Source organism: Mytilus trossulus, chromosome 1, assembly GCF_036588685.1.
Source record: "Mytilus trossulus isolate FHL-02 chromosome 1, PNRI_Mtr1.1.1.hap1, whole genome shotgun sequence".
In the NCBI taxonomy this organism is placed as follows: domain Eukaryota; kingdom Metazoa; phylum Mollusca; class Bivalvia; order Mytilida; family Mytilidae; genus Mytilus; species Mytilus trossulus.
In genome coordinates, this window is record NC_086373.1 from 56,413,924 (window position 1) to 56,437,283 (window position 23,360).

General features: G+C 31.3%; 2 protein-coding genes across 5 annotated transcripts in view; one reads left to right on the forward strand and one right to left on the reverse strand.

Annotated features, from left to right (window-relative positions):
• LOC134727934 (uncharacterized) overlaps positions 1 to 23,360 on the reverse strand; it is a 62,772-nt gene that overhangs the window by 20,508 nt on the left and 18,904 nt on the right. For 3 of the 4 annotated variants that reach the window (XM_063592333.1, XM_063592341.1, XM_063592355.1), the window contains exons 22-38: positions 22,802 to 22,892; positions 22,217 to 22,354; positions 21,552 to 21,704; positions 21,335 to 21,394; positions 20,487 to 20,641; positions 19,254 to 19,350; positions 18,105 to 18,238; positions 15,882 to 16,050; positions 14,876 to 14,976; positions 8,595 to 8,717; positions 8,267 to 8,332; positions 6,883 to 6,903; positions 4,787 to 5,067; positions 3,733 to 3,911; positions 2,114 to 2,265; positions 1,370 to 1,459; positions 450 to 637 (exon numbers count right to left, since the gene is read on the reverse strand). In XM_063592333.1, coding sequence (XP_063448403.1) covers positions 450 to 637; positions 1,370 to 1,459; positions 2,114 to 2,265; positions 3,733 to 3,911; positions 4,787 to 5,067; positions 6,883 to 6,903; positions 8,267 to 8,332; positions 8,595 to 8,717; positions 14,876 to 14,976; positions 15,882 to 16,050; positions 18,105 to 18,238; positions 19,254 to 19,350; positions 20,487 to 20,641; positions 21,335 to 21,394; positions 21,552 to 21,704; positions 22,217 to 22,354; positions 22,802 to 22,892 — 2,198 coding nt within the window. The remainder of the gene's footprint in view (positions 1 to 449; positions 638 to 1,369; positions 1,460 to 2,113; positions 2,266 to 3,732; positions 3,912 to 4,786; positions 5,068 to 6,882; positions 6,904 to 8,266; positions 8,333 to 8,594; positions 8,718 to 14,875; positions 14,977 to 15,881; positions 16,051 to 18,104; positions 18,239 to 19,253; positions 19,351 to 20,486; positions 20,642 to 21,334; positions 21,395 to 21,551; positions 21,705 to 22,216; positions 22,355 to 22,801; positions 22,893 to 23,360) is intronic. The other variant, XM_063592349.1, reaches the window with a different exon arrangement.
• LOC134708960 (uncharacterized) lies at positions 13,100 to 14,535 on the forward strand. Its single transcript, XM_063569329.1, has 2 exons — positions 13,100 to 13,806; positions 14,104 to 14,535. Exons 1-2 carry the CDS (start codon positions 13,150 to 13,152, stop codon positions 14,416 to 14,418), a joined length of 972 nt encoding a protein of 323 aa, XP_063425399.1. The 5' UTR covers positions 13,100 to 13,149; the 3' UTR covers positions 14,419 to 14,535.

A 23,360-nucleotide genomic window follows, 5' to 3' on the forward strand; every position in this document is an offset into this window, starting at 1 on the left:
ATGGGTATTTCATTTTATATTTACTTAATCTTTTTTTTTTTTTTTTTACATTATCTAGTTTTTTCACATATATCTGGAGTATAAATGGATAGGTGTGTTGGTTTTTTCAACTATTTCTGTCATATGATAATTGAATATTCAATTTTTTTCAGGGTGCGTATGGATAGTACATCAAGCAAGTTGTAACAAACACCTGTGTACTATCTATGAATTCTTTTTCTTTAGAATGATCAATTCAATTAGTTTATTTATAGCTCAATGAGGATTGCAATAGAAAGTTTATAAAGACATATTTTAAGATGAGAAGTTAATAAATTTTAACTGTTCATACAATTTTTTTAGTATATATTTCTGGTTATCATTTCTCTATAAAATTTAATGTATGTTTTAACGTCAAATAAGGATTCCAAAACAATATAGTTCATGTAACTGAATAATGAAAATCATACTTATTCTAGCTAAATTACTAGCTGGAGTATGAACATCTACTCGACTAGCTGCCCTAGAGGGGCCTCTAGATCCCTTTACTGATTCTGGTTCATCCTGGTCTCCAGTCAAAGAAATCTCCTGGTGCCCTGTCTGAAGAACATCTTCCATCAACAAGGTCACACCAAGAATTTCTCCATTAGCTACATGTCTGAAAATGATAGATGGTAAAATTAAAACAGAACTATAAACTTCAAGAAAGCTTCATGTACATCATGCAATAATAATAAACTAAATTCATCAGAGGTTTGCTACATCATTAGATATAACCACCATAGGATGATTCAGTATTAATTTAGTTCAATTCAAAGGGCAGTTTACTACAGAAAGCAAAAAATTATCTAATGAACAAAGAAGATTATATTGAGAAAATATGGAAGTGGTTAGTACAGTATGGTCAATTATTGTTCACAATATGAAAATTATTATGGACATAACTAGATTAACAGTAGCAGTTATATGTTAAAAATTGCAATACAGTCATCTTATCATAAAATTAAACATGCTGCTTGATTGGCAGGATCAGTAAAATAATATTTGAAACGAGGCAAACTAGGGATGATTTAGACCCAGGTTCATATTGGCACGATGTCTACATAATAGATATTAACATCAGAAAATCATGGTAACAAAAGGATAGCAAACATAACAGTTGCCCTATGAACCAGATGAAAGAAACATTAGCTTCATTTTGTGTTTTTTTTTCTTTATCAATTTGTTGTTTACTGTACTCCTAACACTTATTTTTCTCTGGTTTTGTTGAATGGCAAGATATAAGTTCCTATCCCTTAAAATGTTTCAAAGTGAAAGATTGATGTTTGTTAACATCAAAAGGGACAAATATTTTAAGAAAATCGACCAGCAACTAAAATTTGTACCATACCTGTCAACTTCATTTAGTCCTGCTAGACATAGTTGAATGTAGTATTCTATCTTGTAACAAGGCCAATGAAGTAAGGGAAAAGGACCATTCCTGTAATGAATAAATACATTTAGTGAAGCAAGGTAAATAGACCACTCTTGAAAAAGATCAATCTTAAAAAAGTAGCCTTTATAATTTGTCATTATGCTTCTTTAAGCAAAAAAAATGTCAAATTCTCATAGCTCATGCCAAAATCATCAAATCAAAATGTTGGTAAACTACAAATGATGACAAACAATCCAGCAAAATATTAAAGCTTTCAGGCTACTGATCAGAGCCATGTAATGAACCTCATGGAAAGTAGGCAGATAAAAGAGGACTTCACCAGTAAATTCTGGACTTACACTGCCTTAGTAGCATGGCACAAGGTAACTTATCTTTTAGAATCTGACTGGAACATGCTCATTCACTTGCTGTGATACAATGTTTGCCTATTACAACATGCTGTGGATTCTTGATTTTTTTGATATACCAATTTTCGTAGCTTGAATATTATGAAAAATTGTTTTTTGTTGATATTTGATTGTAAGGTTATAAAAATGTCTGCATACAAGTTTTTATATATGACATCTTATTAATTCATATTATTTTTCTTCAGTACATATCCAATCTGTTTTATTCTATGCCTTTTCAAAGTAGAACAAAATAATGCAGATTCATAAAATAAACTTGGTCCTATGGCTCTAATACGGATAGATAACTTACCTGCCACAAAAAGATCTCCATGGATACCATGCTTTAGCTTTAATATCTCTGGGTTCAAGTGGTTCAGGGACAGATAGATGGCAGTTGAAAATAGAAGGTCTTTGAACATTACTCAAGTGAGGGAGTGCATGGTAAACATTATCCTGAATGGACTGAAATAGAAAAAATATTAGTCATTACTTATAATTTAATTCTAAATTCCATTTTAAAATGTAGTAAACCATGAAAAAACGTTGGTGACGTCAAGGACACATGACAAAATTATGTCTATGAGCTGATAAACAAAACAACGTCAGCCAATCACAAGACGTGTTACAGCCAAAATCAAAGAATTAAGTAATGGTAAAAATATTTCTTCAAACATATGTCTATAATAGTTATCAAAAGTACCAGGTTTATAATTTTAAACGCCAGACGCGCGTTTCGTCTATACATCTGTGCTTCACTCAAGAAAAGGTAGAACTCTATATACTTGTGGAATTCCTTCTAATCTTCTACAAAACTTACAAGGATGAGAATTTCATGATATTCATCATACAAATGAGATCTTAAAAAGTTATCTTATCGGACAAGAATCCTTTTCATTTTGTAATAAATATTGCTTCATCATACCTGTCAACTCACCCGTTTTTTGCGGGTGACACCCGTTATTTTCACCTCTCACCCGGGAGTTTTTCCTTACCCGGCGGGTCCCGGGAATTTCTAACATTACCCGTTTCACCCGGATTTCTGACCGGAATTGTTTCCGGTATTTAGAAGTAATACGACCTTCGGTTTTATCGGTCTTTTTCAATGTAACCAAAAAGTCAAAATGTAGGACTGTTTACCTGAGCTATGTAACGATATTTTCAACAAGCTACAAGATGAGTTCAGTGACTATCAGTTGACCCCATTAGATGAACTTCCACTTTGCACTTCCCCTGAAACTGACATTGGTACATTTTGGGGAGAAATGTCCAAGTTGCATGACATTTTTCTTAACAAGCCAAGATTTTTTGTTTTGACAAAACTTGCTAAAACATTACTGGTTTTGCCAAACAGCAATGCAGACAGTGAGAGGGCATTTTCTTTAGTAAAGAAAATAGCTACAGAGTTTAGGGCTGATCTTAATAAGGATACACTGTGTGCTCTTCTTTCTTGTAAAATGAATACACATTTGCATTGCTATGAACTGAAACCAAGTGCAGTTCTTTTAAAGAATGCCAAGTCTGCTACTATGGTGCTACTATGGAATATAACAATAGTCTGAAATAAACCTGTATACATGTTCTAACTGTTTCATATACATATTGACTATATAAATTATATGTAAACATATTTTTGTTCTTCAATTGAGCCCGCAAAATGTCGTACGCGTTATGACCTGAGATTTTTTTTCTCAATGCAGGTCATGACCTGACTTTTCATTTTCAGAGGTTGACAGGTATGCTTCATATAATTTTGAATATGTGTTATTGTCATGAGTTTACAAACCTCCTAAACTGTCATCAAGTGTTTATCAGAAAAACCCTATGGGTTATCACCCTTTGAATCAATTGATTCATTTTCTTGCAACATCAAGATTGAAAAATTATGAGAAAATGTGTTTGCAATATGATGATGTAAAAGCAGATAATTACTTTCATGGCAGTAATATTTCCTGTGGACAAGAATGTATTGATCATACAATGTCTAATGGCAGTATCTAATTCCAGGAACATGACATCCCTCCTCAAAGATAGGAATTCTCCTACTGTGACAGGGTCTGTAGGACCAGATAGAAAACTTATCTGCTCCTTTAATTCTCTCAAATCAGCACCTGACAACAAAAACATTTAAATGTTATTCAAGATTTTCATACTTTCTGTAAAAAAGATCATTTAAGTTCTTAACATAAAGTGATAATAAAGTATTTAAGGGAAACCCTTCAATCAGTTGAGTCAGTAAATGTTCAGAAAGGGCTGTCACGATAGTCAGTATAGCTGTTATAAATAGTATGTGCTCTTGGGATCCCGCTTACATGTTTTACCCGGCCACATTATTTATGTATGTCCTGTCCCAAGTCAGGAGCCTGTAATTCAGTGGTTGTCGTCTTTTTATGTGTTACATATTTGTTTTTCGTTTATTTTTTTCTATAAATAAGGCTGTTGGTTTCCTTATTTGAATTGTTTTACATTGTCATATCGGGGCCTTTAATAGCTGACTATGTGGTATAGGCTTTGCTTATTGTTGAAGGTTGTATGGTAACCTATAGTTGTTAAATTCTGTCTTATTTTGGTCTCGTGTGGACAGTTGTCTCATTGGCAATCATACCACATCTTCTTTTTTATATCTACCATTTAATCAAATGTTTGTTCATGTGAGACTAAGCTTAACTTAATAGTTATTAGCATTCTGAGTGTGATTTAAGTTGGAATACTAGCAAGAAAACTGGAAGTACAATTGTATCCTTTGATTTTTGCTTCAAATACAATTAAACAAAGTCTTTTAGACTTTAAGATTTTTTGTCTAAGGTTTATGCTATAGTCATGAATACTGTAAACCAACTAATGTTTGCAATCTATTTTCACTATTTTCTCTAGAAGAGAAATAACAAGAATATAATTGTTATGAAAATTTCAACCTGGATTTTTCCTTGCCTTACTATGTTACTTGGGAAGGGGGAGGCTTTAAAATTAATTATTTGGTCCTTACCAACTCCTTCCATTCCTCCCCAATCAGCTGACACAAACTCCATCTTCCTCGACCCTAATCTAGCATGGGAACTTCCTAGTCGTGCATGAGCACATAAATAATGCAACATGTCATGCATGGCTGACACAATGACCAGTGAGTGTGACAGAGCTCTTGTACACTGTGAATCGTCCAGTTTTTTATACATGACTAAAGCTTCCAAATGATACGGAATGAAAAAGACATTCAATACATGTTTTCCATCTGTTGTGAGCAACTGTGCTGGTCGCTTCTTGTTAGTTCTATCAAAAGAAACATACATAAAATTAATTTCAATTCAATTTCATTTATTTTAACTTTCATATACAACATTAGCTTCTTCTTATTGCTGTATTTCAAACTAATTGATTCACTGATTAACTGTTGTTAGCTTCATAGCAAGCGACAAAGTTTTCATGCATATCAAGGAATATTATCCTTTGGATAAATTTAGCTTTCAATAAATCAAATTAATCTAATAAAAAAAAATCTCTTTTCTTTTTGTTTAATTGTGTTAACATTTATGCTAGTTTCTGACCATTGCCAGGTTGTAATCCCAATATCACTACGTAACAAGAAAACAGAATTCAAATCTTATAATCAGAGTTTAACATTCTTTTTACATTGACTAAGTGAATGTATTAAAATATTTTTTCTCTTTTTGCAATGCTTTATTAATTGAAATAGGGACCTTTGCTGTGGTGAATTTAATCACAATCAACTTTGAACAAAACATCCAACCTTAATAAATATGTCCTGAAAAACCCACAATAAACATCACATTGTATGGGCGCACTACGTTTGCGCGCATTTGGGGATTAAAATATTTTACGTTTGCACGCAGCTTTTGATTACATTTGCGCGCATTTATTTTACAGGTAATCTCAGGTAAAAGTATAAATACAAATTATATACATAACTATATTTTTTGTATTTTCATATTAATCAATTATTAATTTTAAAAATAGTTTGTTTATCAGTCAAATTATATACTGGTCATATTGAATTATAAAAGCAAGTAAAAACTCCGTTATAGCTTAAGGTCCAGTTACAATATATGAATGGGCTATGTCACGGATTTTCTTAAAATTTTGCATACACTTATTGAAATGTGTCTGAAAATCGAAAAAAATCTGTGGTTTTATCTCTTTTTTCCCTGCATTATGAAACTTATACTAAAGGAAGGGGTAGTGATACCTGTAAATAATTTAACAAATCAATAGATAAATAAGCATTATTACTTGTATTTTCCCTAAAAAAATACTGATTGAATATTTCAAAATATGTGCCTTATGATAACATTAAGAAAGGAAATGGGGAATGTTTCATAGAAACAACAAACATACTAGGACTAACGGAAGGGGTACTGATACTTATAAATAATTGAACAAATTAATAGATAAATAAGCGTTATAACTTGTTACCTGAGTTTACCTGCCAAAAAAATGCGCGCAAATGTAATGGAAAGCTGCGCGCAAACGTAATGATTTTTGAGCGCAAATGTAATGGTAATGCGCGCAAACGTAATGCACCGCATTGTATACACTCAGTAAAAATGTTGATCTTTATACAAAAGCAATAAAATAAACGTTGCATTCATGAACTAAAATAAGCATTAACTCCTATAAAATAAATAAAATGCACAAAGTTTCCACTGAATATCTTCTGATAAAATTAGTTTCTGGGTATAACAAATAATGAATATATTTTACTGTTTAAAGGCAAAAAAAAATTCCTAAACATCCTATTATCAGAGGGATCTGAATAATACTTATATATCTATTATAAAGAATATGAATTAATAATAACAACATGTTTGTACTTATTTTGCACTTATGTATCTAGTAAAAAAAATATATAAAGAAATTTTAAAATAACATCAACATTACAAGAATCATAATGTAAATGTAGGTTTCAATAAATTGAAGCTCACTGAAATGGAAATCCTTTTCATATCAATACTTTTATAAACATAATAACAAATGTTTCAATTGACCTAAAATGGAATTCTTTCCAGGGTATCCATTTAAAACAAATGAAACAAAAACTGAAACAAAATTCTATTCACACATACATACAGTGTTGTAATGATCTTCTGGCTGTGTAATGATAGTCAAATAAATAAACAAGCTTGAGAACAGTAAAACCATGATACACTGTAACAAATGATCCAATCTTATGCTTTAAAATTACAATCTTACCAAAGATGATATAACAAATTGAAAAACTCCACAATGTACTAACTTCTTCATAATTTACATATATCCTTACATAAATAATTTGCCGTATTAGAATCTAATGCATCCTGGGTAATATTTTCAATAGTGTGGTGACTTTATCCTAGGTTTGGGGTACAACAATGAAATTACCCATGGTCCTTAGGATTCTGTAAGGGCAAGTTAAAAATGGGATAAAGCTAGAAATTGGTTAAAAAAAATTTAAAGACAGATCCAGAAATTATTGTACCATTTTATTTGGGAAATCTGGAAGCACTTACAGTTAAATGTATAACTGTTTATAAGTTTTATTTACTAAAAAATCTTTTGGAAATAAATAAATGTTGAAAAATTAATATCAAAATTACTGAAGCAGTTACAAGCAACTGATTTTAACACATTGTTTTTCGAAGGAACTTTAGTTTTTTTTTCGATTCCATAAGAAAATTTAGGATCAACATCATATCATCTTAGCTATATGTAAAATATGTAATGTGATGTAAGCATTTTACTGTGCCATGACCTCAACAAGCATTGGCTTTCATTGAAAAAAATAATGCCAGTTTTTAAATGCAAACTGGTCCTTGATTTTACTGTTGAAGTGCAACCAGTACCAATTTCAAGATTTAATACTATACATTTTCTGCACTCTATCCAATCTATTTAAAATGCAATAACATAAATTGTGTCTTGTATAAGAAAATAACAAATTGACATTATATAAGATTGTGTTTTATCAGCAATTTGTACATTTTCCCTTTGATTTTTCAGGCTTATATTTTTAAGGTCATAGACAGGAATTGATACTCGAAAATATTAGGCAATGATGTCATGTATCAAAACAGCAAGTCCATATGGTCCAGTTCATCATTGTCATTTATCAATGTGTCAGACTTTATTCATACAAACCAACAATTATCCCATCATTTTGAATTCTTCAAGATTTGTTTTTCATACTGACTACATTAACTTTAATATAAGCTAGCACTAGCAAGCTCGCTTGATAATCTTGCTGATGAAGTTAGTATCAAAAACAAAAACGTAACTATTATATAAATACTCCCTTCAACACAACTATAAACATGTATGTTATTTAACTTCTGAGAATTTAGCTTAGATGTAACTTTTAGAATCATTCAGTGGAGTATAAAAAGTACTCCACCAGAGGCCTCCTTTCACAGCTATATTACAGTATGGGTCAATTTTTAACTTTGTATGTGGAACAAAATTTGACGATTTTTTTTACCTTGGATCAGGAAGGAGTCCTTCGGTACCCTTGTGGTCTGTCATATCACCAATCATGAAGTATTTCCTAAAAAAAACCAGATTATACATTAAAAATATGGCTATTGAAACAAGTGAAACTGCTACCTACTGCTTAAGGATGTATAAATTTTACAAAACTAGTCAATGTGTAAAAATCTTGTTGACTTTAAGTAGAACTTGCCTTACTTCAGAAAAATCTTCCAGTATCCTAAGCATGCTGTTGTAATAGCCTATCAATTGTGCTGTGTCATTCCCTGGTGAAAGGAGTAACCGAAATCAGATATCAGATTTCTATAAATAAAACTTACCTAACTTCAGGAAAGTCCTCCAGTATTCTTAGCATGCTGTTGTAATATCCTATTAATTGTCCTCGTAACGAATGCTGTGCCATTCTTTGGTTAAAGGAGTAACAGAAATCAGATATCAGTCCCCTAAAAATAGATAAATAAATATTACAGGTATGGTGAAACACTAAAATATTACAGGTATGGTGAAACACTAAAATATTACAGGTATGGTGAAACACTAAAATATTACAGGTATGGTGAAACACTTAAATATTACAGGTATGGTGAAACACTAAAAAACAAGTGAAACTGCGAGCTACTGCTCACTGATGATACCCCCGCCGCAAGTGGATAATATTAATAGTGTAAAAATATGCAAGTGTTCGGTAAACAGGAAGTTGTCGAGTGATCAATCTAAAAACGCATCACATGGTATAGCTGACTTATATAAATTCTGAAACCAAATTTCAGAAATCCTTGTATTGTAGTTCCTGAGAAAAATGTGATGAAAATTTTCAACTTGGCTATCATGTGTAAAATCATACAAGTGTTCGGTAAACAGGAAGTTGTCAAGTGATCAATCTGAAAACGCATCACAGGGTATAGCTGACTTTGATAAACCCTGAAACCAAATTTCAGAAATCCTTGTATTGTAGTTCCTGAGAAAAATGTGACGAAAATTTTCAACTTGGCTATCATGTGTAAAATCATACAAGTGTTCAGTAAACAGGAAGTTGTCAAGTGATCAATCTGAAAACAAATCACACGGTATAGGTGACTTTGATAAACCCTGAAACCAAATTTCAGAAATCCTTGTATTGTTGTTCCTGAGAAAACTGTGACAAAATTTTCAACTTGGCTATCATGTGTAAAATCATACAAGTGTTCGGTAAACAGGAAGTTGTCAAGTGATCACTCTGAAAACGCACCACAGGGTATAGCTGACTTTGATAAACCCTGAAACCAAATTTCAGAAATCCTTGTATTGTAGTTCCTGAGAAAAATGTGACGAAAGATTCATGGGACGGACTGACTGACAGAGGGACGGACTGACGGACGGACGGACGGACTGACAGACAGACAGACAGAGGTAAAACAGTATACCCCCCCTTTTTTAAAGCGGGTAAAGCGGGGGAATAATTACAGGTATGGTGAAACACTTAGTACTTTGAAGTAAAACTAGGTACTGTAAATTCATATAATATTGCATGGATTTTATTCATGCTTATAATGTGACTGAATGAGTATCACAATGATAAAAAAACTCACATTTTTATATCTGATACATATAACTGTATGCAGATTTTCCTGACAGCGCAATCATTAAAGTCCATTCTTCAAAAGTTATCTTTCAAAGATTAAGTGCAATTATTTCTGAATTTACACAGTAGGTATAGGGCACAATATACCACTGGATATTCTCTGGCTAATCACCTACATCTAGGTAGGCCAGTGATATTGTTCTAGTCAGGCTGTTATCCAGAAAATATAAGTAATTCTTTTAAGCTGATAAACTAACAATTTTTTGGTCCAGCTCAAGTCATTGTTTGGCAAGTCAAGGCAAGGCAATAAATGCTGTTAAAATCATTCTATATTTTTGGATTTAATTGTTCTTTATTGTCAGTTATTTCAAGATTTTACTCCAATCATGGAAGTAATATTTAGAAGGAATAACAACGACTTCACTTCAAAGGTTTCATCTGCGTTACCGCCCATCTTTCAATAACTTGTTAATTGGTTCAATATCTAGCATGGAAGTTTAGTCTCCGCATGTGATCGATCAAATCACTGACACTTATCGGTCATTTTCGTGTTCACGGAGAACTATGAACAGACAAGTTTTTGTCGAATATACTTGCGAAGTAACCCGAATAGTCAATCGTTACATTCCGTTGATGTACGCTGCCGAAAAAAGTCATTCGTTCAATTTTTATTTTAGTCCAATTTTTCCATATTTTTTGTTAGTTTGATCCTAATAGTTAAAACCGACAGCTTTCACATACGAAATTGGAGAACAAAGTTGTGTCATTTCAATTTTAATTTTAACAGACAATTAAAAAACCATTTCCGTATAAAGTAAAGAAGATGATTGTACAAAAATACGTTTGGACCCCCTTTATTATCAATTAAAATATTCACAATTCTTAACGGTTCTATCCTTCAATTTAAGTTCTTGATACATAAACTAATTTGTGTAAAAATGAATTTACCGTAAGACAGATAGATTCAAGCCCATTTCGTCGGCTTGTTATATGTTTTGCTGTATAGCTTATTATATTAATACAAGCATTCCACAATAAACACTTTTTAAATATATATTTACGAAAATATTATCCCCGTTTTAGTTGTCCAGTTTCAATAATGCAATCAATGACATTTATGACATATACCTAAATTTAGAATACTTGAAAGTAAATATTATTTTATTCAATCTCGATAAACTTTGCACATTTCAACAGTAAAAAAATATATGCCTACATTTGCCTACATTATTTTGGTAAACATCATGTGAAACCTGATCGATTCATCGGTATTTACCTGTTTAACTCGGGATCCGCTTTTAACCGGAAAATTCTTTTAGAACAGTTTAAAACAAACGGTAAAAAGCAAAAATAAGCTAAATTAAATACAATTTTCCATGTTTATCTGCTGTAGTTTGAACAATTTTCATCCGTTTTTCAAGTTATTTACGTCATACAACTTCTTTTGGAAGGTAGATGATTTATATGATACAGCGCCACCTTCTTATTAATTAACCGCGGATGTCACACAGGTACTTTATAATTAACGGACTCGATAAAACCACGTGACTGATAAGAAATTCAAGATGCCAGTTTACAACCGCGGTAACGCAGATAGTAACCAAAGGGGTCTTACCGCTGAGACTATAATTGGATAAAATTGTATGACTTTAGTACAGAGCTCAGCATGCTATAAATACATGCTAATTAGTCGTTGTTATTCCTTCTAAATATTACTTCCATGCTCCAATCAATGCTTTTTAATTTACAGATGCATCATAATCTATATCATGAATTAATTAATAAAATCCTTTCTTTAAATATGCATTAATTTATTTTGTTTGACTTTTATATTTTCCAAATATTCATATTTGTTTGTTATTATCAATTAAAAAAAAAAGAAAACTATTTCATGAAACAAACATGGTGCTAATCATGGAAAATTAACATTTTTTTTAAAAAAAATAAAAGAAAACCTTTTTCAAAGAGACAATTAAATGTGTGATAATTTAAAAAATAGGTATTAAAATTTTCTATCAAGATCAAAGCAAATACTTTTAAATAGCTAATCAAATCAATCAGTGACTATTTGTTCTCTGATTACCTTAATTATTAATCATGATTAAATAACAACTGACTACTTTTCAGCTCAGCAATCTATGATAGGTATTCACAAATAATTGAAGATCAAAGGGAGTAATTACAGGTGATTAAAAGATCAAAGATCAATGATTAAAAGGTCATTAACAATGATTAAAAGATCATTAACAATAATTAAGTTTAATCAAAATTAACTGTTTTAATTAAAGTTTTTTTATATTTATTTGTGTACTTTCAAATAAAAAATAAGCATGACATTTTTAAAAATAAATATCTATTTACATTTTTAAATTTTTAACAATATTGCCAAATATCTTGACATTGTTTTGCAATTTAAACTAAGTACTAAAACATAAACACTTTATGTGACTAAAATAAAATAAACCCAAATGTTACACATACTGATTTCTTGTTCTACTATTTTTGTTTTGTTTATTCATTGTGTTTGGTTCATTTCAGTTTTAGTTTAACTTTCCTGATATTTTCTATCATTTAAAGTCCAATGTAGAAAATATATTTGAGATATATATCCATTTAGAATAGAAAGTAAAAAAAATCACTTTATAATAATGTTAGAACAATCTTTCAAACATATAAAGATCCCAGTATAACTTGCATTTACATCTGAATATCAAACAATAGTCAAACCATGTATACTATATATAGACCAATAAAAAGGAATTTCTAATTATCAGAAACAGTTAAAAAAAATGTAGCTGTTCACTTTAAAAAGATATATGTTGATTTTTGGTACATAAATTGGATAGAGAAACAAATGTTTTAATTGAGGATAAATAAAAAATCCCATCTTTTATGATTGTCTACTATCTGTCAATTCAATATAATTTCTTTTTTCAGTAATATCACCTAATATTTTTAATTAGAAATTACATTTCATTTTTTGTTTCCTTAATGTGAACATTTTTTCATTTCTAATAATCTACTTTTTGATAATCAATCATGATTTTAATTAATTCTAATTAGTTAATTATTTTGATAGACACAAGCCAGCTTCCAAAATTTACTTTGATCATAAGATTGACCAATGAAAATCCATGAATACTTTTCACTTTGAAGATTCAACCAATGGGAGCTAACTGTTTGTCCACCAAGCCAATCTGATACCCATGACATTATAAATACCCCAATTTCCCCAAAATTTAGCATTCACTTATCAAGTGTCAAAGTCCTATCAATATTCATTATAAAGTAATCATTGATTAATCACAATAATCATGGCTGATTTCCTAGACTTCCTGTTATCATCACCAGTCAAGTCACCACTACCCATAGAGATCACATCTACTACCACACTAGAGGACATCATTGCTGCCACCATTCAACCAGAGTCCACCTATTCTACTACTGACTCATCTACTGATGAAACCACCAACTCACCTACCAATGAGACCACCAACTCAGAAGATGATGATGAGGCCCTGGCTGCTGCTATCCTTGCGGAAGCAACAGCTGAAGATTATGACACCACACCAACTACTACTGATTCCAGATTAGCTGACTCACTCACAGGTCTTCTAGGGCCACCACCACCAGAGAAATCACTCATTACTAACCCAGTCTTCAGTGAGCTCCAGACACTACTCAAAGATGAACTCAAACAGCAAACTATGCCAGAGACACTGATGAAAATGCTACAACCTAAGACCAGTGTATTCAACCGTGAACAACAACTTCAGCATCAGTTCAACAGACTCAACTCACACAACTCAACTGATGTCCAACAACTCTCTAGCTTCTTCAAGTACCAGTCAGCCATCATCGAGACTGAACGCTACCAGAAACTTCACCAACATGCTACCAAACCATGTCTACGAGACTCCATCAACTTACATTATGATGAACAACTACACAAAGTCATTGATAGAGTGGAGGTATGTATATTACACATATAGAAATTGTATTATATTTTTTTATAATAAATTTGTAAAATATAGTTTATCATTTGTATAAATAATTTTAGATTTGGAAATAATTGTACTTTTGAAAAATAATAGTTTATAATTTGATACAATTTTCATAATGCAAATCATTTTAAGTTATGGATTAGTTAACTATAAATTAATACATGTAATATAGAAAAAAACATTATATATACTTATATAAAAATTAATTAAAAAAAATCATTTCATTCTATTTACAATATATTAATAAATTATTTAATTTTCCAGGTCAGTGTCAGTGTTCTACAGAAAGCTACTCAAACCCAGCCATCTACTACCAACAACAACTTCACTACTAGACCATCATCAACAAGACGTCGACCCACTCTTACACGCCATGCTGTCACACTCATGGAAAACTGGTACCAACTCAACATCCATCATCCATATGCAGACCAGGAAACAGTAAGATCCTTTGCACTACAGGGTGACATCAGAGAAGACCAGGTCAAGAAATGGTTTGCCAACAAACGCAGCAGAAACCAGAACACCTCACGTAAGATGTCTACACCACTCCACAGACACTCTTACAGACCTTACTAAAGAACTATAAACTTTTATTGATTGTTAAGTGCTATATGTTTGTATTGTTTAATTATGCTTGAAAATGAAAGTGCTTTTTCCATAATGTGCTAACTGTATTGTTTCATGTTTTTAATATGTGCTACATTTATGTTCTTTATATTTGTATAAGTTTTGTTACATGGTATTGATATAAAATAAATGAAGAAAAAAAAATCAATGTTTCTTTATATTTTTTTCATAACATTCCAACCTTGCTATAATGCGTGAGAAAAAATATACAATAGCTGCTTCTGAACAAAATAAATAACCAAAGAGTATAAAAACACAGTAACAAAACAAAGCAAAATCAACCAAAGTTACAAAAGTTACCAAAAAAATTGAAATAAATCTTACATTAAACTCTGTATTATAAATACAACATTCTCAACAGTATTTTATGAACAAACCAGGGGAGATGATTTAAAAAGAAACATACCTCTTTAACTTCTCCATTTCCTCAGCATTATTTCTCATCAAAGGACTCACACTATTTCGTTTCTGGAAGAACTCATTCAACATCAGATCTCTACTTGGAGTCTACAACATAAAACATTGATTTAACGTGGCTCGTGGGTACAAAAATTTTAGCAAAAAATTAAACCTTTATTTTTTTATTACAAATTTTATTTATTACACTATTAGTTGTTACTTTATGATATGGTACAAAAAACAACCACAAAAAATGATTTGGTTTGGTCCCAGATGACTTTAAAAATTGAAAAAAGCTCAAAATTATCTCCCTTTGGTGCAAAAATGCCATTTTTTTGTCTTAAATTTGAAATATCTTATTATTGTTTTCAAATAAGCTCTACATAAACTAAATAATTGTAAAATTTAAGCGATTTCTTATATTAGGTTATTTTTTTATTTCGATATTTTCTCTTTTTCTCCTATCTGTCCAACAGAAAAAAAGGACACACAAAAATGTATGCTTCTTCCAGAGGCAGATTTTAGCTTAAATGTACAGTGAACCCATTTTTTTATTTCATTTTTCTTTTAGGTATATGATAAAGTTCATTTATAAAAAAATATAGCGAAATCCTATATTAGAAAAAAAAATGTATACCCAGGAGCCCCCTTAAATGGTTTATTTGTAATAATCAGTTGTTCATTTAGAGAACAAAATACTTTTGAGTATACTGTGTTTCATTAATATTTGTATGATACCAATTTTCTTGTATACAGTTAGTGTAGCGGAAAACAAATGTTCAATGAAGTTCAAACTTCTATCAGATTATATGGGAACTTTTACAAAACCACAAAAGTACAATATTTATCCACAAAAGTTGAAAACACTAAAATATAAAACAAATCAATAGTATTGAAAACAGAATCGATCTGAAGTCTTTAAAGCTTATCAATTTTTATACATATTATATATCCTATCATCATACGCTCAACTAGGGTCACATAAATAGTAAGACAAAATACTTCTACCATACCTTTTCCATCTGAATAGAGATAAAGGCCTCTGGTAATCTGCGTAGTTTTTCACCTGCATCAGATGATCTCATCTTTGTACCCATCCCTGTATCTGTTCTACTGGAATAGTTTGTTAACTGTGTCTGGGAACTCTTCTCACTCTTTGTTTCTGTAGGACTAGCTCGACCACTATGGGCAATAAATAATAACATACATTTAAACTTTTCTAAGAACAATGAAAGGAAATACCAGTGTTAGATATAGACAGGTATAATTATAGATATCTTGATAAAAACAAAATAACTATAAAACTTGTACTTTTCTTCACTGCCATGGTAATATATTTTGTATGTTTCAAAATTTAAAACTTAAAAATACATTGAAATGATTAAAATGACCAGTTTATTTTTAAAACTTGGTGTGTTAGTAGTCTTTAAACAAATTTTGACATGTAAATGCTATTTGGTCATGTTGGGCATTGCAAATTATATTAAGAGTTGCTTAAAAATGGCATGTATTATATTGTTTTATTTTATTTTTGACCTTGTGACTGGTATGTGGTAAAATGTTGTTTAAGTAGGTATTCTATGTTCTACTACTAAATAGAGTTTAAAGGTGACTACCCTGCGGGTATTGCACCAGTAGTCATGCAGGGCTCACACTACTTCAGAATTATAGGGAGAAGTGACTTCTCTTTTTGAAACTGATAGGGAGAAGTGGTGAGATTTGAAAGAGAAGTGCTCTTTCGCGCGGTGCGCTACAATGTTTGGATTATACTATAGCATGTATAGTATAAAGGATCATATGAAAATAATGTTCTTTTTATAATGTTCAATTCATATCTGAGTATACAATTAAAGCAACATTTCAAATTAAAAGTTGTTAAGTTTTACTTAGGTTCTTGTGAGAAACTACCAATTAAATATTTAGTATCTAGCACTAAAAAAAATATTTTTTTATCTTAAAAAGGTAAAGAAATTATAATATTTCAATTACAATTTAATTCAAAACTATCTTGTGTATGAAAATCAGTGTTTTTCATAAAAAAAAAATAAAAGTTATTAAGCTGGGTCATAATATATTGATAATAGTATAATAGTCATGATAGTCTCAGAGTTAAACAACTTTAATCAATAGTTTGAAACAATCCATAAAAAATATAGAGAACTATATACACCAATCAATTAGATTTAACCAAAAGTCTTTTAATTCGTGTGGAATACGTAATTTTCCCCTTTGGAATCAATATTCTTCTGTCAGCTGTTCCATCCGTGCGTCCGTAATAATTATTGTAAAAGTACGGATTTCGGTCATAGCTGGTCCGGTTGAGATCCGTAGTTTAGAAATCGGTCAATGGCAGACGAATGCAAGAAAATTTACAAAAATAAACGATGTTAGACAAGTTATTTGGAAGGGAACATTACGTTTATAATGCAATAAATGGATTAAACACTTACTGGAGGCAACTTGTATCACATTTAAATGAAGAAACAAACTTATTTTGCCGCCGAAATATAGGTTGATGTACGTTTTCGAGTATTAACAAGCACCGGAACAAGCGGAAATGCACGAAGTGATAACAAGTTGTATTTTTATCAAATAACCTGCTACAGACTTCAAAGACAATGCTTCAACCTCTTTTCTTAAGATAATGAATCGTTTATGTCTAAATTTCTCTAATATCAATAAAAAATTGATGTTTCATCAACTTGGTAAAAATTGAAAATGTCCGATGACGGAAGCGACTGAAAGCGAGTATCATCGAGAACAGGGCGACTTCTTTTCGCTTTTGGGGGTCGGGGAAGCGAAGTGACGGTCGGGAAAGCGACTTCTTCGCCCACTTCGCCTGGTAGCGTGAGCCCTGAGTCATGTATATATATTTATATATATTACAACTGGTCTGAACATCAACCCAACAATGTCAGATCTGTAAATTTGCTTTCGCAAACTTTTGGTTCTTCCCTTGCCAGGATATATATATACAACTCGTCTAAACATCAACCCAACAATGTTAGATCTGTAAATTTGCTTTAGTTCTTCCCTCGCCGGGATTTGAACCCATGCTACTGTGATATCGTGACACCAAATCGCCTGCACTGCAGCCGTCCTGCTAGACCACACAACCACCTGGGCTCTCAAAAAAAGAGCTTTCGCTGGCCATGTGTTACCTTTCCATGTCAGTTTTAATCTAGCGGCGTACTACAGTATATATATATATATGAGTTACATATGAGTTACTATACCTTTTCAATGTTTCATGTTCTTTGATGGGTATGCAGGCATCATGTTGTAATACAGCACTGATCAAGGCATTTTTATGGACAATCTGTACCTTCAATACAATCTGGAAATTTTCTAATTTTCCATGCTTCAAAAGCTGCAATAACAATAAAAAATGCAATCAATTCTATCAGGCCAACCCAATAATATACACACTATATATCAGGCAATTACTGTAATAAGATTTGTAAAGGGCATGTGTCTCACTGGCAGTTGTGCATGTAAAAGTAAAAGTGTTATGTTGATTGCAAAAACAATACGTCAAGTTATCTGTTACGTTTTTTCCTAAAATTGCATGAAGGTAAGACAAAGTAATTAATAATTAATATATATAATCAGCACACTTTATTACAGAAATGTTTGTTGTATTGTAATTATAATGACATAAACATGTCTTATTTGACATAGAATAAAAAGACATCTTTAATGAAATTTTAGCCACAGTCTTACCCAACATATTTTACTCACATAAATATCATCTTTTAGGCAAGTTTGTTTTTTGTATTCATGAAAAATTCCAAATATGAGGCTATATTGTTTTTTTTTTTAGTTTTTCTTGTAAACTTGACAATTGAAACAATTATTGAGATGAAATTGAAATACATAGTTGTATATATTGTTTCAGAAAAGGGAGAATGTTATGTAACTTTAAAACATCTAATCCCGCTGCAAATGTTTGCACCTGTCCTAAGCCAGAAATCTGATGTACAGTAGTTGTTGTCTGTTTATGTAGTTCATACATGTTTCTCGTTTCTTATTTTCATATAGAGTAGACCGTTGGTTTTTCCTGTTTGAATGGTTTTACACTAGTAATTTTTGGGGCCCTTTATAGCTTGCTGTTCGGTGTGAGCCAAGGCTCTGTGTTGAAGGCTGTACCTTGACCTATAATAGTTTACTTTTATAAATTGTTACTTGGATGGAGTTGTCTCATTGGCACTCATACCACATCTTTATATATCTACATAGATACAGATTGAGAAAGACAAATGTATTGTAAACATATAAATGTTGTTATTTGATTGATTCATAATACCTTTTGATTTTCAAACTGAAGAGTCTAAAGAGGTAGCTGTATCATACCTTCTACTTTCAATCCTAGATTAAAAACTTACATTTAAAAGTGATTCCCTGTTTCTAAAACTAAATCTTCCAGTAACTGCCTCATCAATCTCCGACATTGCTAAAGAAAATGTCTGTGGTACATTTAACCTGTAAACAACAAATAGTATACATAAATATAGGAATATTTTTTCCAAGAGATAAAGATGTTATTCACTTGCACACCATATAAACTTGTACCAAGTCAGGAATAAGACAGTTGTTTGATATGTTTTGGCTTTTGATTTTGCCATCTTATTACAGACTTTCTATGTTGAACATTTTTAATCCCACCACATTTGTGCACCTGTCCCAAGTCAGGACCCTCTGGTTTTTGTTTATATTGTATATTTTTTAATTTTAGTTCTTTTATGTGTTTTGGAGTTAAGTGTGACATGAGGCACTGACATCCATTTTCACTTAACTAGTATACAATTTTATTTAGGGAACAGCTGAAGACCACCTCTGGGTGTGAAATTTTCTCGCTGCGTTGAAGGCCCATTGGTGGCCTTCAGCTGTTGTCTGCTCTTTGGGTGGGTTGTTGTCTATTTGACATATTCCCAATTTCCATTCTCAATTTTATTTCTGATCTGAATTATCATGGGAGTTCAGTATTTTTGTTATTTTACTTTTTCCTGCACATTTAGCCTTAGACTTGTAGAAGTCATTATCAATTTATATGTTTGGCATAAAAATAAGTTCATATATCATAAACAAGAAGGTGTCCATAGTACACAGATGCCCCACTTCCACTATAATTTTCCATGTTCAGTGGACCATAAAATTGGGGTCAAAACTTGAATGGGGAATCAAAATTAGAAAGATCATATCATAGGGAACATGTGTACTAAGTTTCAAGTTGATGTGACTTTAACTTCATCAAAAACTAACCTGACTAAAAACTTTAACCTGAACTTCGCACTATCATTTTCAATGTTCAGTGGACCATGAAATTGGGGTCAAAACTATAATTTGGCATCAAAATTAGAAAGATCATATCATGGGGAACATGTGTAATAAGTTTTAAGTTAATTGGACTTCATCAAAAACTACCTTGACCAAAAACTTTAACCTGAAGCAGGACGAACGGACGCACAGACGGACGAACGGAGCCACAGATCAGAAAACTTAATGCCCCTCTACTATCGTAGGTGGGGCATAAAAATAAAGAGATTATAAAATATGTATACTTAACATCCCTTTTCATAAGGAATGAAGAACACACCAAAAAGAGGACAATAACTTACTTATATACTGATCCATCATCTTCTTGTACATCTGTCATGAATATAGGTGGGGGTTTACCAGCATCATCCTTAAATGGGGCCGACTCCATCTGAACTGATCTAATATACATGTGGTATTCATTGAATCCCATCTCTTGGGCTTGTTTCTTAAATATCTGAAAAAGCAATGCATTGCATTATAGTTATCACTAAGCAATATACTAGATATATTATTTATGATATGTTACATATACACTACCCTTAACATTCCTAGTTTAATTTTCCCTACATTACTGTGATTTTATTTCTGTTCCATAAGCACTTTTAATTTTGTCCCAGAATGCATAAAATTTTAAAAAGTCTGAAACTTACAAAAAGTGCATCTAAAAATTAACTGTATTTAAGTTCTAAATAATGTGCCAATAGTTGACGAAACAAAGATTCCAGGTAACACTTATCTTCAAAGTGCATTCTATAGTCAATCATACAAAACCTTCCACTGCATGTAGAGTAGGATCTGGCTACCCTTCCTGAGCACCTGACATGACCTCAAGTTTGTGTTTTGTGTACTTTTGTGTGTCTGTTGGTAATTTCCTTTTTAGCCATGGCGTTGTCAGTTTGTTTTCGACTTATGAGTTTGACTGTCCCTCAAGTATCTTTCACCTCTCTTTTATAAAGATGAGATACTGCAATGAAGTGTTGTTCCTTACATATATAATTGTCAGTATGTGAATTTTTGCTTATAAATGTTACATCAACCCAATATATTTTTATTTAGTAACTTCCAACTTTCAAACTATTTATTTGTAAATAAATCTTTATGATGATGTTTACTATAATCTTATAACTATAAAATGACATGAATTTACTTGTGCTAAAATAGTTGTTTCCAGAACTGCATCCATCAGTCTGTGTCTGTATGTCAAAGCCTACAATATAATATGTATTATAATAATCTTTAAATTTGCATTTTGAACCTCAATTCAAAGAACACCTTTCTTATCAATTCAGTTTTCTGAGTTTTTTTAAGAGTGACCTTTATATACAGACTTTATTGACCATAATATATCCAGAAGACAAACTTACATCCAATAATCTACCAACAGCTTGTAACATCTGCATTTGTTTTTCTTTTCCCATTTTCTTGGTCTGTGCTGTATCATTCTGCACCTGTTCTACTTGGAACTGTGCAATCTCAGACATAAACCAAGGATCATCAACAAATACATCAGAGAATAACTGAAACAGAAAGAATAATTGACAACTCATACTTACAAGAGAAAATATATGAAAAATTCATGTATCAAAGAACTAGAAACAATTTTTGTAAACCATTTATTAACTACTAAATGTACATGAAAACAGTGCATATCATGTAAGCACAATTTTATATACCTTTGCTAAACCATAAAACATATGTTCTGCAAAGGGAAGAAACTCATTTTAGAAGATCAATATAAGATATTCAGTTCTATGCAAGTGTATATGTATAGGAGGATTTGCTATTGAAGCCACCAAACCCTGTTTAGTTGAAAAGAAAAGTCAATGTTTGACATATGTTTGACATAACAAACACTAATTATCATTCTGTAAAAAATCATACATGAGTCTACAATGCTATTATGTAATGAATAATCTGTAAGATTTTCATTGATATCATTGATATTCATTTATTGGTTTATTTTGCCTAAATCTTTAAATGTATTAGTTGTGAACTGTTCAAAGTTTGCCCTTTTTTAAAATGTTCCTACATCTTTTTGTGTATTAGTTGTGAACTGATCACCCAGTTTGCCCATCTTATCCCATTCTTTGACTGCTATTTCTAACATTTTTCTCTCTATCATGAGTGTATCATGGGCTGTTTCTGGTCTGTGGAAATATACAAGTTCCTGAAATAAACAAGTATGTTTCTTATTAATATGACAAAGTAATTTTGGTTTAAATATAAACTTTTAAAATCAAATACTGTAAACCAACTTCTTTTTCGCAAACAATTTTAATTAGTGACTTTAGCTAGTAGAAAATCTACATGAATATAAATCGTCACAAATATGTAACACTGTATTCCCTATTTCAACTACTTCAAATAAATTTGAAAATCGTGAAACTAAATCTCAGCGAAAAGGGACAGAAAGGGCTAATGTATCTGAGAAAATAATTTGGTTTACATTAAGTTAAGCATGAATTTTAACCAAGGTTTTGAACCAACAATACCAAAACACCAACATGTAGCCAACATGAATGTAATACAAGAGACTTTTTTTTAATTAGATATAATGACTGTAAATATTTCAAAAATATCATGACTGTGAACTCAGTCTTTTGAATTGACTTACTTGAAGAACATATTTTAAAGCTTCTGGAATCCTGCTGGCAAGACACAGTGATGGATGGAATTCTAACATATAAATGTTTCTTAAGGCTGGCCTGGGAAAAAGAAATTCTAATTTATTTACAGTTTAGAACTTAGATTTTAATTCCATGCAAACAATTTTATTATTTTTAGTGATTTAAAAAGTTTTGCATTAATTTTTTTAATGTTTTATTTCCATTTTTTCTTTGTTTAATTTTAAGTGTATGTTTGTGCATATACATGAAAGGGGAGGCACTTATCCTGTTTCTTGATAAAAGTTTTAAAATACTATACAAAGTTTTAAAATACTATACAATAATTTCTTGTATTCTTTTTTTTCTCTCCTAATATCAGAAAGGTATCAAAGTTAGAGATTTTTCCAAAAAAAATATATGGAAGCATTGGATAGCACTTGTAATTATTTTGTACAGGTGGGGGTAGGTCACAGAGGTCAATGTTGTGGGGTTTTATATGCAAAATAAAATTCAAAAGTGTGGATGAGAGCCTAAAAAAGTGCCTTTAAAACCCTATTAATGGTAAGC

Excerpts from the sequence above, each read along its gene's own strand:
- LOC134708960 (XM_063569329.1), top strand. The coding sequence starts at position 13,150 with ATGGCTGATTTCCTAGACTTCCTGTTATCATCACCAGTCAAGTCACCA. Across the intron at positions 13,807-14,103 it reads AAGTCATTGATAGAGTGGAG|GTCAGTGTCAGTGTTCTACA; the intron begins GTATGTATATTA and ends TTAATTTTCCAG.